The sequence below is a fragment of the Falco biarmicus genome, chromosome 11, assembly GCF_023638135.1.
Source record: "Falco biarmicus isolate bFalBia1 chromosome 11, bFalBia1.pri, whole genome shotgun sequence".
In the NCBI taxonomy this organism is placed as follows: domain Eukaryota; kingdom Metazoa; phylum Chordata; class Aves; order Falconiformes; family Falconidae; genus Falco; species Falco biarmicus.
Window position 1 is genome coordinate 14824944 of NC_079298.1, and position 17082 is coordinate 14842025.

Genomic DNA, 17082 nt, shown 5'->3' on the forward strand with positions numbered 1-17082 from the left:
TAGCTGCATCTTCCTCATTCCCTCACAATAGGGCTCAGTACTGGCATGCAGAGCAGGGTGCTGATTTACAAAACAGTGGGAATGGGTGAGGTACCAGGCTTTGGTATCCAGGCTCCAGCTCCTGTGTGCAAGGTGACTACAAAGCAGGCACTAAAAGCATGTATTAGCCAAGACTCCAGAAATGTGGGGCCACTGGGCTCAAGTGCTATGAACACCAGGGCCTGCTGCATCTCCCATGAAGCACAGGGATGTATGGAGCCTGATACCCCAGGGGAAGGGGCAACGCTCACCCTGTGCAGCTCTGGCCACTTAGTTGGAGCAAACACTGACAAGTCCCAGAGGAAGATACTGGCCATGCAGTCGTGTTGGGGCACAGGGTGGTAGGGCTGACAGTGCCATGTCCCACCACATGCTGAGGAAGGCAGTAAAGTCACACAGGGGGGCGAGCAGCGAGAAGGGAGGCTCCTGGGACCAGCAGAAGCAAGAAGCAACCATATGGGGCACACTGCACTGAAGACAGTGGGAAAGCTGGGGGAACTCTGCAGAGTCTTTCCTCTCTTCTTGCCAGCCAGAACACACATTTGCTCCTGCTGGTATGTTTCTTGGTGTTTGTCCCTGCTCAGCTGAGAACAGGGAAAAAGATGGTCCCCTGCCACAGTCAGGTTCAACTGTTTGCTGCGGTGCCCACTCTGGAGTCACTCTTACCATCAATGGAAGTCAGGATGACTCGTGAATGGTCATAGGCGATCACATTTGCATAGCGGTTTTTCGGTTTATTCACTTCCAGGTTGGAGTTCTCCCAGGTGAACTGCTGCCCGGGATCAATGGACTGTGGAAAGAAAGAGGAGGAGGGAGTCAGGAGTGATTACAGCACAGCAGGATGCTGCAGCTCACGTGTTTCAGTCAGTAAATCTGCATCCCCCCACTTACCTCTCTCAAGGCCAGACACAGCTTGTGTGGGTGTCCCCAGCAGCAGTGTCAAGCCAGACCACGCTGAAACCCACGCCCCAGTGGGACCTGACTCCCATGACCTGCAGGCAGAGCAGCCCCTCACTAGGGCAGCTTGCTGCAGATGAGCCTTCATCTCCACTCTGGCTGCACGCTCATCCTTTCCTCTGGAGTTACCCATCAGCAGAAATTTGGTCTTATGCCAGGACTCCACAGAGACCTGACCGCGCAGTTCTTGACCTAGCAGTTTTATTAGCTGTTGAACTGCAGTCTCCTGAAATATAGCAAGCCCTGGGTGTCTTGTGCCCCAGGAGCTTTAGGTATTAGCGTCCTGCAAGAGCCTATGAGCTTTTGCCAGGGAATACTCATGAAAATTGATAGGTTACTATACATTGCTCCAGCTACTTATGCAAAGTAAACATCTCTCATTTGAGTTAATACAGTGACAAAGAACTATAAACCTGGAGACGAGATGCGCTTATAAATCTTGGGCAAAGGCCTGCGCATTCTGCAGCTGCCTGAAAAGCACACATCCTGATCCCACCTATGTCCTGGACTCCCACACCCAGTGCTCCTCTCACTGGCCGTGTGCTGGCGCACCCGGTGCATGACTCCTCCATGGCCAGGCAGCCCTTTCCCAAAGCCTTTCCTGTTGTTTTTGTCCATGCATGAAACAAGGTGAAAAAGGACCATCCCCAAAGCACCCCTCGGAGATGGGATGGCCTCTTTGAGAGATATGTGAGACAGCTGCTTCACGCAGGGACTTGCTTTGCACATGCAGCCTTGGGCAAGCCTGGGACAGGCAGCTAGAGCAGAAATCAGTCATCCTGTGAACCTCTCTGCCCCACAATTACCAACACAGTCAAAGCCTTCTTAAAATCACGCTCCAGCTCAGGGTCTCTGAAGCTTTGCTGGCCCACAGGCAAAAGTACTGAGCAAAAACAGGCCAGGGGAAGCACTGCACGTTATTCTCTCTGCAGGCATCCACGTTCATCGCTTGGCAGAGAGCCATTGCAGTAGGTTTCTCAAGCTGTAAAAATCCCACAAGACCGTCAGCTCTGGATCAGCTGTGAGCAAAAGGCTGAGCCGGGAAGTACAGCTCTCTGACTGGGCTCGCCTGAACAGCCCTCACGGTCCCTCTGCTCAGCCCACCAACCTCCACCTGTGCACAAGGTGACACCCGTCGCTGTCCCCTACCCTCCTGTGCCATTGAGCAGGCCCTTCCCAAGTGGCTGGCAGCGGGTGCAGCCACCCAGCTTGGGCACGGAGCGCAGGCACTGCCTGCGCCAGCCCTGAGAACAGGCGCCAGCCCCGAGGCAGGTGGCAGCCGCCTGTGCCTGTCCCCACGTGTGGCCTGTCCCCACATGTGGCCCGTGCTGCCAGCCCACCCCGCAGCAGCAGGCTGCCTGCAAGCAGAGGGGCCGCTGCTGACGAAAACACACAGGAGGATGTGACATCACAGCGATGCTAATAGGTAGTTTGGGAAATGTAGGATGTAAATAGACATTTCCTACAGAAAACCTGTAATTTTCTATTATCAGCGTAATAAGCAGGCAGCAGCAGCGCTCAGAGGCCCTGCAGCATGGATGGTGGGAGTGGAGGCTGCAGGCAACGCTCCTGGCTGGAAACCCACAGGCCTGGCTGCCACAGCCCCTGCACGCTCCTCTGCCCAGGCACAGAGCTGTCCCGGTGCAACTCACGGCTCTCTAGGGCACTTCATTTCCTTGAGGCACCTATATTTTGGTTTCAGGACAGGCTGCCCACTGAATCGGCTCTTTGGATGCTCTCCTCCCTCAGCTGTGTGGCAGGGATGACTGCTGCCCACCTAATGGTGGGGCTGAACTGGAGAAGGGCAGTAGAAATGATCAAAGACATGAAAAGGTTAAGAGGAACAAAATGCATAAAGACTTCTCTGTTTGGAGTAGAGCTGAGTGACAGGGGTTCTGATACCGATCTAGTCAGTCTGGAGCACACGAAGGAGAAGCACAAATAGATGCACTAAGGAGAAAAATCCACCCATGCCTATTTCTTTGTCAAAAAGGTGGCCTTAGTCTGCACAGACAGCCCACGCAGAGAGCTGGCTAGCTAGTGATGGAGCTGAGGTTGGCCCTAAAGGTATGAGTGAGCATTTTCTTGCCGCTAAGGAGAGACACAAGAAAGCACCAGCCCTGCTTGCACCCTGTGAACACTCACTCAGTGCCAGGCACAGGTGGGTGCTGGAGCGAGTCCTCCCTTCACAGCAGAGGCAGGGAGAGCTCAGTGCAGTTGTTCGTGCTCAATCTACGCTGTAAACCACTGCCAAAAGGCTGCAGGGCTGCCCAAGCTGTGGGGTGCAGTGTGCAAGTCTGTGTCCTGCCACTGTGGTGGAAAGGGTTATTTCCTGGCGGAAGAGGCGGCTGCCGAGGGCCCCCAGAATCGAGGAGCAGCATCAAGGTGTTGCCATTAGGGTTAATTGCTTTGATGTGCAATGAGGATGTGCAGAAATGGTCTAATCATCATCAGCCTCTGAAGAGGGCAAACAGGTGAGAAAGTCAGAAGTAATACAGCACCTGAGTGCAAAGAGGCTGTAATTAAATACTCCTGCAAATTAGTGACTCATTTAGAAGTAAAATGATTTAATTTAAACTCTGGTGATGAATTAATGTACACCTGTTCCCCCCTTTAAGGCAAACAAATGGGTAAATAAATGGGAGGATGATGGGCTGCTTGGACAGCAGTTGGAGCAAGTCTTGCCCCACCTCTGTATGATGCTCTGCAGCCCCTGACTATGGCAGCACTGCCTTGTCTCTCCTCTTTGCTCCCCAACTTCCTGAGCACTGGGAGTCTGCTCAGGTTCCTTTCTGGGGCTCACAGGAATCAATGCTTCATCCCCAAACTTGATCAAAGTAACACTTTAAACTCATCCTTCCTAGAAAGCAGAAGGTCTGGGAAATTGGAAGGAAATGAGCCAGGAACAAACTTAAAAGCACCATGACTTTTAGTTTTGCTTTACTTTAAAGTGACAGGGGAGATGTTGTAAGATAGCAAGTGCAAATTAAGAAAAAGCCCAATTAGTAAAACTCCTCCTTCCCAGCACAGAGGTGTAAGGAGCAATCTCTCCAAAGCAGCTCAGGGAGCCCTGCTGCTACTGCCATCAACACAAAGACAGAGCCACTGAAACGGGACTGGAAAAAGGCTCTTTCCTCGACAGACTCAAAAGCACTTTACAAACATCTTGAAAACATCCCTGGGTGCCAGTTTGTCTCTCAGATATTGTCCACCTTGGGTTTGCTGCTCCCCTTCCTCAGTGCAGCTCCAAACCCCCTCTGCATGCGGAGCCCCTGCAGCTGCCTCCTGGCAGGCATGGGCAGGCAGCCCTCTGGGGCAGCACAGCAGCTCGGCTGGCCCTGGCTGGGGCAGCCAAGGAGCTGGGCAGAGGCGGCTGCACAAGGGCATGGGGAGGGGAAGGCGCTGGGGCTGTGAGTGCTTCCCGGCCTCATGTGAAATCAACCGCATTAGCACAAGCATTGACCACTGTCAGTCTGCGCTGCGCCTCAAATGAGGACATAATGCGTTCCTGAATCAATCGCTGGCAGCACTTCAGCCTTACTATTCTTATTACCGGAACGTGAGCGCTGCGTGCCTGCCAGGCAGCTTCCAGGTCAGCCCATTAAACACACAACATGCAGCTACCCTGGGTCCAGCACCTCCTGGGCTAACCAGCCCCAGGGACCCAAGCACCTCTCCCACTGCTTAAGCTGCTTTGCCAGGGCTGTAGGCATGGCAGACGCAAAGTCCCTGTCTGCCTTTAAGGGAAATGCAAACAAACATGGGATTTGGGCAGGCCAGCAGTGTTTTTCTCTCCATACAAAACTATGGGGAAGGGGCTGCAGCCTCCCCACCACGCCGAGAAGCGGGAGCGCAGTCAGATCTCATGTACCGTTTAAAGATTATGAAGGACACTGCCTGGCTCTCATCACCTCCAGCCTGCTCTGCTCCCAGGGGCCATCCACTGGAGGGACATGCTGAAGGGACTAGGCACAAGGAGCAATGGCCACAGGTTGCAGTTTGGACGTAAGGAAAAAAATTTTCCCCTGGGGAGGTGGTGCAGGATCTAGCCCAGAAATGGCAGCAGCCACAAGGTAGCAGGAAGCAGCCCTAGCTGGAGCCAGTCTGTCCCGTGTTTGCTAACAGCAACAAAAGGGACAGCAGTGCTCGGCTTGCTGGATCCCACAGTTCAAGTGCAAGATGCGGTGCATACGTATGTGCACGCCTGTTTGTACCAGTGCTAGTACCGACCCCCCCTCATCCGACACGGGATCCTGCCCCGCGTCCGCAGGCTGCAGCATGGGACGGCGGCCCACAGGAGGCGCTCCAACACAGCTGCAGCACCCGCCACAGCCCGCGGATAAATAATTAATCGATTCAGCCTCCCTTCTACTTATTTAATTCCATTAATCCCACACTGTAAATTCACTGTAGCCCTCACTGTACACTAAAAATGAAATATTCTCCTGGAGTGGCCAGGCCGGTTGCTGCTGCCAGACCCTTGCACTCCGCTCCCCCCAGCTCTGCTGCATGCCTGGGAGAGCATGGTGGGGCTGTGCCATTCCCCACACCAGAGCAGCCTGCAGCAGTGGACTGTGCCTGCAGCCGCCTCAGCTCCCAGCACCTGCAGTTCAACCTCTCCTGTTGCACCAGGAGTACGTGGAGGTCCCGTGGGAATTGCTCCCTGCCCATCAAGGGTGAGGGCTAGCCTGCAGCTCAGGAGCCTGCTCTTGCTGCAGCCGGTGCACAGCTCGCTTTCTCTGTGCTGCCTTCGTTGCACGGGCTGCTTGGCCATGCGGGCTGGCCAACTGGTGTGAGCAGCATCATTTGTTCTCCGACCTGTAGGAATGGAGGCCAGACGGCTCCAAGAAAACTCTGCCACCCTCCCTGCTCCCTCCCCAGGCATGCAGGGAGGTGCTGACAAGTCTGGTTTTGTGTCACCTCTGTCTAGGTTACCCTGCTATCGCTTGCACAACCAAAGTGAACACCAGACTGATGGCTCTGAGCCAGCTGGCCTCAGTGGTTAAAAGTGCTGTTAAATATTTGCTCTCCGCCTGTGGTGCCACTGCTCCCAGAATGTGAGCCATCTATAAACAGCCCTGCACCCCACGGAGATGTTAGGCTGTCAGGCTGCTCTGCAAAAACACTTAAAATGCAACTATTCCAGAGCACAATCAAAGAGCAAATGGGCCTTGGGGGTTCACCTGTGATGCCTTTGTCCCTCAGCTCTCCCTGCTCAGCTGTGCTATGCCCGCTCAGGCAGCACTAGCATGCCATAGGGAAACAGGGTTGGGGCCTCCATCTTTTGAAGTGCTGGGTCACCACGCGGCTCTGCACAGGTCTGGGGCTCACACAGTCCCAGGGCAAGTGCTGGGCCTGTATCATCACTTCCTGACTGCAGTTGCACAGAATTTGCAGAGCTGTGGTTCCTGCCCTTTGGGCTCCCGCAGGGGCTGCACAGCCTGCTTCCCTCCCACCTCTGCTATTTCCACATCCACTCTGTAGATTCCCTGACTCAGCAGCCCGTGCCATGCCCATCCTGCCCTTCAGGACTCCCATCACAGGCCTCAAAGGGAGCTGTCACCTTGCCAAATCAGCGCACATAGGGACCAGGATGAGAGCAGACCCACTGCTGCCACAATCCTGCCCAAGCAGCTGCTGTTCTCTGCAAACTCAGGCCAGGATTTTTCTCATGGGCATTTCAAATGGGAATGACTGTACTGATCCCCACATGCCAGCAAGGGGCAACCCCTTCTGCTTTGGGGTCCATCCTAGTGTCAAACACCGTATGAGCCTGTCATGCTCACAAACTTCTAGCTGATATGAGTCAAATACAGCAGAATCCAGGGGAAAAAAATTACATGCAACAATCAGCTACTTAATAGCTGCTTCAACATGAAAAGTACAACTGATTGGTGCTCTCAACCAGCCATGATACTTCTTAAGAAAGAGAAATGAGAAAAGAGAGGCTCATGAAAACAGCTAAGAGAATTTACTTAATGCTCATTTTTTCCAAAACAGTTCCCACATCTCAGTATTATGCTGCAGGCTCCAGCTGGCGCGGGCCTAGTGTGAAGATGGGAGCGCACAGACACTGGATCCTGCTGAATCCTCCCAGCACAGCACAGGCACAGTCTGCCTGTAGCGCAGTGGACAGCCCTGCTTAACATTTCAGCTGGACTTGTAACAAAAAGCCCATGGCAGACAGATATGACTGTATACCTTGGCACTGCTGGCAGGACATACATGAACACACAGGTAACTGCAAGGGAAGCACATTATTCCTCTAAACATTTCCCAAGTTGCAGTGTAATGCTGTAGCTGGTGAACACTCAGCTCCTTTCTGGTCTAGACAGCAGTATGCAAAGGGATGGCAAAGCCCTCCACTTGGCATCCTGAAGCAAAAAGGAGCTCTGCCCCTTCCTCAGATATGTGCAGCAGACCCTTTGAACTAGCTGGAATTTGTCCCTTACCTCCACAACGTAGAGATCTGCTCTCCCTTTCCTGGCATATATAATCCTACCTTGTGGGCAGATGTTCTGATTTCATCCCATAAATCAGTGTAGGTACGCTGCAGGAAGGGGAGGCCACAGGCACAGGCAGATAACAATTCAAACAGAAGTGATAACACGTGCAAAGGACACTTCTCAAATTTACTCCCTCTTTAATACTAGTGGGGGGTTTATTTACAAGCCCCCTGCAGCTCAAGAAGGTACTGCATGTAAGCAGAGGAAAACATAATCTTGCCATTGCTGCTGTCATGGCTGCAGAGGAACTTTCCCCAGCTTTACATGTTTTCAAGCTAGTCATCTAGCCCAGAGAGTGGCAAGAAGGGCAAAGCAGCCCTTGTGCAGGTCAGCCCTTCCCCTCCACGTGTGCGTCCCCTCGGCAAGTTGTCCTCAGGGGAGGACAGAAATGGAGGGGATCAGGCTGGGAGAGGTGCAGTGCAGGATGGCAGTGTTCGCCAAACACCCAGCACGTGCCTGCGTTTGTGAGCAAAGGCAGCAGTGGTGGCAGGTGTCCACGGTACCTATTCAGGGGCTCCGTCAGAGATAAGGGTAAGGGTGGGAATGTGACCCAGCACCGCTGGGAAGTTTGTAGCTCAGAACTGCAGGGCACAGTCACAAAGAGCTCCATGTAGGGAGGGGAGCTGGGACTGCTCCAGGGCAGTGGGACATTAGCAGAGTTTCTGGTGGCAGAGGTGCTAAATGGCACAGCTAATGCCAGCACAGTCCAGCAGCGTGCAGGGGGAGACTAGATGGGGAAAGCAGGAATGAAACCCCAAATGCCTGTTTGTCGGCAGCAGAGGATGGCACAGAAAGCAAAGCTCTGAATGCAGATGGAAGTGATGCTGTGGACTGAAATACCTCAGCCAACCTGCATGGAGGGCAATCCTCGCGGAGCGGGAGAACAAAGCAAACAGCAACAGTCTGGGCGGGTAGACACGACTCCCATTCACTCCCAAGACCGTAACCATGGTGGGAGCACGGCAGGCTGCTGCGCGTTCGGCTGCAAGGCCCTCTCCCTGTACAAGCCATGCTTCAACTGCTCCAGGCGAGTTCCCACCGCTCTGGGGCTGGCAGGGAGAGCTGGCAGGCTCCCAGGGCTGGCGCGGAGCCTGCACAGGCAGTACCGGTGCGGGGGAGGCTCGGCTCAGCTTTCAAGCCCTCTCCGCCGGGGGTCCTGGCCAGCCACGCTCTGCCCCCACCGCCCGGTATGCTGGTATGCTCTCATGCTCACCTCGTACTCCTGAGAGAACTTCAGCCCGTCGTTGGCCTTCAGCCTGTCGATGTTGTCGGCAAGGTCTGTCACAGGGATGGGGGGGTGGTCGCGCATGCCTGCAAGCAAGACAAGGAGGAAAAAAGGGAGAGGAGAAGGGTTATGGCTCTGCAGGGTTGAGGAAGGCTCCACAATGGCACGTTCACATCAAACCCGAAAGGTAGGTGCAAGGCAGACATGTGTGACTATGTGTGAAGTGCTGGGCAGGATGGATGGGAAGTCAGCGAGACCACACGGCATGCTGCACGCACTCTCAGAGCACATGGTTCAGTGAAACAAAACAGAAAGGTGAGGTGCAGAATGTGCATGACCGGGTGGAGCATGCTCGAACAGTACAGCCACCGGGCACACAGAGCAGGCCACGCAGCGGGCAGGGGCTCGGGCAAGCCCCTGGCAGGAACGGGCCGAGGACATGCTGTCAGTGCGCTTCCCAGGCTCCCACACGGGCTGGAGTTGAAGGCGCCGATTCTCTGGCGCTCTCGCTGCCAAGGGCTGAGGCTCATCCTCCTGCTTACCCCTAACAATGGCATCAGCCAAAAAGGAACTCGCCCAGACCTGCACCAGGGGAAACCTCTGTGGTGTACGTGCACAGCTTTTTGGGTAGCCAGGTGCTGCCCAGCCCCTGGGGAGCTAGAGGAAGATGGGAAGGGCCCCATGGAGGAACGGCTGCTCGCCTGGTTGGAGATTGCACAACTTTCAGAGAGCTGTGGAGCAGCTCTGCCCGCATCTGCGTAACTCGGTGCTTTTCAGTGGGGTTCCAAAGGCAGAGTGAGCTCCAGGGCCCAAAATGCAGCTCCACTGGGCTGGCTCGTGCAAGGCACCATGTGCAGCGATGTGCCCTACAGCAGCTTCTGGGAGGCTGCTGCAAGCTGGGGTGCAGCTCAAGCCACGGCAGAAGCCTTGCCCTGTCTAAAGCAGGGCTGCACAGTATGGCTCATCCTGGGCACAGCCCAAGCTCGGGGGAGAGGCCTGGAGGAGGGGATCCCACGGGTCCTGCACAGGGGGACAGGTGATGTGGGGGTGTACATGTGGGATCGGGAGGAGCCCTACTGGGGCCCCAGGGTTCAGGGCTCAACCACTGCAAACCACTGCAACCTCCTTCTCTGAAGCGGAGATGGTGAACTGGCAGGAACGTGGCTGTAAAACAACTCATCCAAAGCTTGGCTCATCCAAATCCCAAGGCTTGTGACTCCACTGGCTGCTCTGTGGGTTTCCCAGAAACCCCATGTGGGTAATAATGATTATTAATAGGCTGAGGCTGTTGATTCACACCCAGGGAGACAGGCTGGAGCATGGCCAGGAGCTTCTCAATCACTCAGGAGCCTGAATGCTGCCACAGATGGCAGTGATGGGCCGCTGAGGTGATGGAGCAGCCCCCAGGCTGGGTATGTGCATTTCACACAGTGGCGACAAGTCACTAGGTGGTAAAATGGAAGTGTTACACCACAGCCACTGCACCAACACAGGGCTCCTCACACCTCTGCCCAAAACCATCTGACATTGCTGCACATAGGCAAGACCCAATCCAACACACACTTGTCTTTCTATCACTTGATAGTGCAAAGCTATCCATGGATGGCCTGAGAGCACACGGACAGACAAAGAAGGAAAGGTTCCTCTTCTGCCTTGCGCTGAAGTCCTCCTGCAAACGGTCCTGTTTGCCACTTCACCCATCAGGATCCCTGAGATGGTTGAGCAGACTCACAAAGATGATGGTCGGTTTTCTGCACAATTTGCTTATTGCTGCCAGAGCACCAGAGGCTGCAGCTCAGGAGCAGCCTTTGCAGTGCAGAGCTCTTACTGACGAGCAACTGAAGGAGTACAGTGGTGGACCAAGGCAGAAGTATGCGGCTGGAAGAAGAAAGAGCCTGGAACACGGCCACAGTACGTGCTTATCCCATTGTGGCTATGTATGAAGTATGGCAGAGCCGTGGACCACAGCAGAGCTGCAGGCACACATCCCTGCTGAGAAATACAATGGGGTCTCTCCAAACTTCAGCGTTCCTGGCCACAGGAGTGTTGCAGCAACAAAGTAGCTGCAAGAGCAGATGGGGAGTAAGAGGTGGTTGGTGCCCCATTATGGTGAACCTAGAACAACTGCCACCGACGGTGCAGGGCAAGACAGAGGGGATTTGTACACACTACCAGGACCTCACATGCTCTTCCAGTGACTGGCAAGGGAACAGCGAGTTCCCCACCAGGCTAGAAGGGCTCAGAGGTCTCACAATGCCTGCAGGGCCACAGACTGCAAGCCCTTGGCTCTGCTCCTGTGGGAAACATCTGTCCTATGTATTTCTCCCATTCCTGCATGCAGATGCAGACGCCTTGTACATCAAGCAGCAGGGAAGCCACGCTTTTATGGTGGTTTGAGAGTGAACTGGAAGCTCACAGAACAAGAGGTAAAGGGGCAGCTACACTCATAGTCCTGGTACTACTCCATCCAACCCGCTGGAGCAGTAAGTCCCTCTGCTCTGTGCCTGGGACTCTGGCACCAAGACTGCCAAGGAGACTGACTGCACAGCAGTTCAGAGATAGCATCCTTTGGCATCCATTCTGCCTAACTCTATGGCACAGGTGACCCAGCCCAGGGAAGCCAGATTGCCTGAGGTAGGAGGAGAGTGTGTTCAACTACTGGGCTTCAAAGCACCCTCCAGTTTGTCCATTAGGGGTTTTTAGCTGGCCACCCCCTCCAGAACGGCCAGGGTCTGTCTCCACACAGGGCCAGCTGCAGGCCTGGTGCCATGGCAGAGCCTGGCATGCCACTGCAAGGGGGCAGGAGGCCTGGGAGCAGGTGAAGGTCTGCTGCAGGAGCCTCCTGGCAGCCCAGCACCCAGGGCCTTCCCTTCTGCACTGTGCCGTGGTGAGCTGCTGTAGTGTTGCGCAAACAGTACCCAAGCTTGGCCCCACATGTCATGTCAGAGTGAAATCACTGCTGTTCTACAGTCTGCTGTGAGTGAGGGTGACCTTCATGACACTGAAACAAAAACTACAGAGACGAGAGAGAAAGGGAAAGAAAAAGCAAAAGGTGTTGAAAGATAAATACAGGAGTTAAAACTAACTTGAGATATTCGGGCAACTGGGGACACTGGCACCTGCAAAGAAAAGAAATGGGGCAAGAACAGAAATCCCATTAGCCTTTAGTCATCATCGCAGAAGTTCAGAAACGGCAAGACAAAGAGATGAAGATGCAAGGTAAGCACCATGTGCCACAGCACCGGGAGCCTCCCTCCCGCACAGGACCGCCTGCCTGGCCCTGGGGGCTGCTCTGTGGCTGGCTGTTACACACTGGGCCCTGGCCAGCACCATCCCTTGATGCTGACAAACACGTGGAGCTGGAGGTACCTGCAGGGGAGAGAGCGCACAGGTCTTCATCTGACATGGAGAACTACAGGTCACACTGCACACCACTGTCCATGGCCCTGTGCCCAAGGGGAGCCAGCAAGGGGGCAGGTGGGTGGCAGGTACAGGGGACACCTGTGCTGCTCGGTGGCCAGGAGGACTGCGCTCAGCCCCAGCAATCTCTACTCAGTGCCCCTGAGCCTCCAGCTCGCTTGCAGCTCATCAGCAGCACAACTCAGCCTCCTTTCACGGTGTACTGGGACACTGCCTGGCCCTGTATCCTCTCAGCAACTTGGCACAATGGTACGTTAGTACAGGGACACCGACAGTGGGGGAAGTAACCCTTGTCTGAAGTAAAAACCATGAATATGAGAAAGCTTAATATTTAATAACAGTAGCCCAATTAATTATGCATTAAACAAGTTTTCCCTGCTCAGCACACTCCAGCAGGGAGACCAGCTACCAAAGTGTGCAGGGCTGGTGGCCAGCACCTCTCATCAGTGCATCCACGCAGCACTGCCTTGACCTTGAGCAGGTGACAGAGGCAACAGCATGGGCCCACTGGGCTTGGTGGTTTTCATGCCTCCTCATTAATGAGAACAAGCTCGTCAGGAGCTGGAACAGTCACTTCTATCTGCACAACACCTGCTTCCACCCTGCAGAGCCTCACAAGTGATGCAGGGGGGAGGAGGGGAGGAGGGCACACTGCTGTCACTTGGCAGGGGAGTGTCAGCTAGCAGCACCCCAGGGCACTGCTGCTGCCTTGAGTGAACTGGACACTTTGGGTTGTTTTTGTCTCTCCAGAGAGCTCTGCAAACTTACTGAATGAGCCATCGTCTCTGGCTTATCCTTAGGCACAGGCAGGAAAAGGAAAATTTCCCAGGCTGCTCTTTCTGATGGCAGCTCTTGACCCTTCCAACAGCTCTAGCAAGGGATGCCCTTGTTGCAAACCCTGACCTTGCTGTAGATGGGAGTAGGCACAAGACTGACCTGTCACACTCCTCCATGCAATGTAAACCATGAGCATACAGCAAAGATGGCTCTTGTGTTCCTGGGCAGCGGAGGCATGTCACAGAGGCCTGTCTGCACGCACAGGTGTCCTGGAGCAGCCCTGTTCAGCACCTTGCTGCTTCTTAAGAAGCCACATGCTGTTGCTGACTGTGTGTGAACCCCTCCCCTAGTGTTGTTCCCAGTGATCTGCCTGTTGAGATCTTCTGCCAGTGCAGGTGGCTCCCTGGCTCCCCACACATTTTCCTCCTCTGCTGCAATACCATACTGGTGTGTGCTGTGGCCAATTAACATGCCAGGTCTGCTGGCAACTGCCAGGCTGTGGCTGCATCCTACCCCTGAGATCTGCCACTGATACTGCCTGGGAGATTCACTAACTATGGATCTCTGACAGCTGTTCTGGCACAGAGGGAGATGTGCTGGTGAAGCCCACCCCAGGTCTGAGCCAGACCGCTGTGAGCAGCAACGGGAAAGGCTCCTCTTACCCTCCCTCCCAGACAGACACAGCAGGTTTACATCAGGAAATGGTCCCTTCAAAACTCTCCTGTTAGACGAAAGCTTTTAGATGAATGAGCAGCAGGAGGAAAAGGAAAGTAGGTTACAGACCAGGAGGAGCTGCAAGTTATAAGAGAGCTGTATGTGCCTCATTTATTGCTGGACGGCTCCCTCCATCTCAAAAGCCCAAGTGCTCCGCCACTTCATCTAGGACTTGGACTCTCTGAAAGGCTCTGAACGAGTCAGGGTGAGCCTGTCTCTGATTGGTACAATGACACGTACTGTGCTTTCGGTGCCATCAGAAATGTACAGGCACAAAGCAGCAGCACGAGACCTTTCTGCAGTGTGAAGTACAGTTGCTTGTATGGGCTGGCGAACTAGCTACACTCCGAGGCACTACAGGCCAGTACAGGCATGACAAGATGCTCTGCAGTGAACAGTTGCATGCAGAAAGCAACAGCTTTTACTGAACTTATCCTCTGTGCTGAGACCACTGTGACCAGCAGCACCCTTCACTGGGCCACAGCACTGGCTGGGGAGCAATGTAGGCTGCAGGTAGCTCTTCACCTTTTGGTGAGCAGAGCAGGAGGGTCAGCACACCAAAGATCCCAGGAGGAAGCTGCTGGGATACCCTCAGCAGTACAAGGGCCCTCTGTACCTCCTGATCCCCCCAGATGCAGCCCCTGTGGCCGGCACTGCACCAGCGGTGCTCAGTGCTGAATCCCAGGCTGGACCAAGCCAGCACAGCACCCGGGAGCAACGCAGGTGCAGGCACTGATGAGCTCTCCCAGCTCTCCCTGGAGGCTCCTCCCAGCTCTGGGCAACGGCAGTGAGCTTCACATAACGTCTGACACACAACCACACAACAGGCTGTCCCCATCCAGGTTCCCCAGCCTTGTGTGCCTGCAGTGACAGGGCCAGGGAGAAGGATTTGCAAACCAGAGGCTGGACACTTGGATATCCTCGGTCTAAGCTCCCCCCTGTGCCACTGTGACTGAGAAGGGGCAGAGCTGCTGCCGGGGGCGGACTGCAACTCCTCCTCTGGCACGGGAACCTGGCGAAGGGGAACTGGAGGGTTGCAAGGGGGTTAGCTGCTCCTTACCTGGAGTCTGGTAGTTGAGCCGCCTCATCTCAACTGGGTCAGAGGAGTGGGCCAAAAGCGAGTCCTTCAGGCCAATGGAGTGCTCATCCTTGGAAGACGGGGAGTGTGCCCTTTTCCTATGGGCAGAGACAAGCAGGTGAGCTCTGGCAGAGACCAGCATGAACGACCCTGGGAAGGAGTCTGGGGGTCCCAGCGTCCCAGATACTCAGCTCCATCCCAGGCTCACTGGGGCCCTGGGCAAGTCACATCCCCCTCCTGTGCCTCCTGTTTCCCATCTATGAAACAGGAAGGATCATATGCAAGCAATGACAGAGGTTTGATTAGTGAGGCACTTTGAAATGTGATATTCTGCATAACATTTATTAGAGAAAAAGCAGATATATGCAAGATGTTGTTTCCTCTTACTCTCTCTAGGAACTATTTCCTGCAGTGGAAGGATATAATAAAATTATTTTTCAAGTATTAGAAATATTTAAATATAGAATACTGTAATATAATAGTGTAAAGGCTCTTCAGGGTGTGTTTTATTGGGCCATTAATACATGTCTTGAATGGTTGAAGGCACCCAAGGCGTGTATTAATGGAACAATAAAATACACTGTTGTCTCTTCATGCTATATTTATGCCTAGAACAATGCCATCACCTCAGGCTCTTGCTGGAATGCACAGGCAAAGCAGGGACAGATCCAGTCAAGAAGTGGACAAGTGAATATTAAGGAAAATCTAACAGCGCAAGAAGGGTTTCTAGGGATTCTTTTAAGTCCCACTTCTTGCTCTGTATTACAAGTATAGTGGATATACCCATGCAGTAGAGAGGGGTGTTGAGCAGGACAGCACTACTCTCTTCTGAGTCTGTGGTGACCCTGACACTTTGCCAGCGTGCTGAGTACGCAGCAATACACTGAGATGTTGTCTTTTGGCTACAGCCCCAAAATGGATTTTGCCTGATGGTGAATCCCTCTCCTGACCTGATGTTTTCTAGAAGAGAGGAAGCTGCATCGCTGCTAATCTGCATGAATGCCAGCTTATTTACCATCCCATGAATCGCAGCAGTCAGTCTCTGTTTTCTACCCCCTTGTGAGGCATTTCAAGGCACCCTGAAGAGCTGCCAGGTTCTGCACAGAGGCAGCTGCATCTCTGGATGGCGGTGACCCTGAGCCACACAGGATCAGAAATGCTCTGCACACGCCCAGGGCACTATCACTTCCATGGGGAGCTGGGCATGCTGGGCTGGCACTAGTGAGAAGCAATTAGGGAAAATTTAATGCATAAATCATGAGTGAAACCTGCATTCCCTCTGAGGCCCAGACTGTGAGCAAGCTCCATCTGCAGCCCATGGCTGCATCAAACATTGAAGTTGTTCAATGGGGAGGACCAGCTTGTGAGTCTTACGCTACTCTGAGTCATCTCAACATCTCAGAAGCCTTCTAGCTGCCTGGACAGAGACAAAAGAGCTGTAGAACTGAGTGCACTGACAGAAAGAAAGGAAAATACATGGCAAACAAATAAAGCAGCGTTTCTCCTATCAGGAGCACAGCAGGATGTGCCATGTGCTACTGTGTACCAGTCCCTGAGCCCCTGAGCAAAGTGGCCCAGCTTTTCTGGGGAATGGGCAGAACACATAATTAATGTTTGTCTCTCTCATTAGCCTAGTCAGGGCAACTGCTAAACAAACCTCCAGATCCCGAGCTATCCACTGCTACTCAGTTTCAGTTCATTCCCGTTGTGGATGTGACACTGTGAATATGCTGCACAGTTATCGCGGGGAGAAAATGCCTCCAAAGAGAAGCTGGACAGCAAGTAGTACCCGTGGGTAACACAGCATCACCCTGAGCACACAGGTGGTGCGGGAAGGCGATATGCTGCTGCTGCATGGGCTAGGACGCAGCAGGGACATGAATGTCAGGTCTGAGCACAGTGGGCTGGTGCTGCTTCCTGGTGCTCCACCCACACCAGACTCTGGGACAAAGCAAAGCTCAGCCAAGCTGGGCACAGCATCTATGGGGCCCAGGTACAGAAATTCCCTCTGGGGCCATTTTCTGTCCTTAAAGACCCGTTAACACTTTGTTTCTTAAAATTGCCTGGTATTCCCTCAAAGCTTTCTTGTTACAGACTGCAAGAATGCACCTGCATTCTTGATGAAACAGCTCTCAGTCTGAAGTGACTGAGAAAACAAAGAAACCCCTATAACTGCTAGTGTTGTCGGATTTTTGATTTTTAATTTAATTGCAAAAACAATCCCGGAAGTCTTTATGTTGGAACTGTCTCCCTCAGAGCTGTGAGAGGCTGACAATTGCTAGGAGGTTGGTACCTTTGAGGAAACAAAGTCTTTGTAAACCCCTTGGGCTGGCATGCTCCATGCTCCCAAAACCAAAGATACCCCT

General features: G+C 53.7%; 1 protein-coding gene across 7 annotated transcripts in view; it reads right to left on the reverse strand.

Annotated features, from left to right (window-relative positions):
• Nucleotides 1-17082, reverse strand: part of PTPRF (protein tyrosine phosphatase receptor type F) — a 392669-nt gene that overhangs the window by 18505 nt on the left and 357082 nt on the right. For all 7 annotated transcript variants that reach the window (XM_056355793.1, XM_056355795.1, XM_056355799.1 and 4 more), the window contains 3 exons: nt 14699-14814; nt 8716-8813; nt 706-829 (listed from right to left, as the gene is read on the reverse strand). In XM_056355793.1, the coding sequence (XP_056211768.1) occupies nt 706-829; nt 8716-8813; nt 14699-14814 (338 nt within the window). The remainder of the gene's footprint in view (nt 1-705; nt 830-8715; nt 8814-14698; nt 14815-17082) is intronic.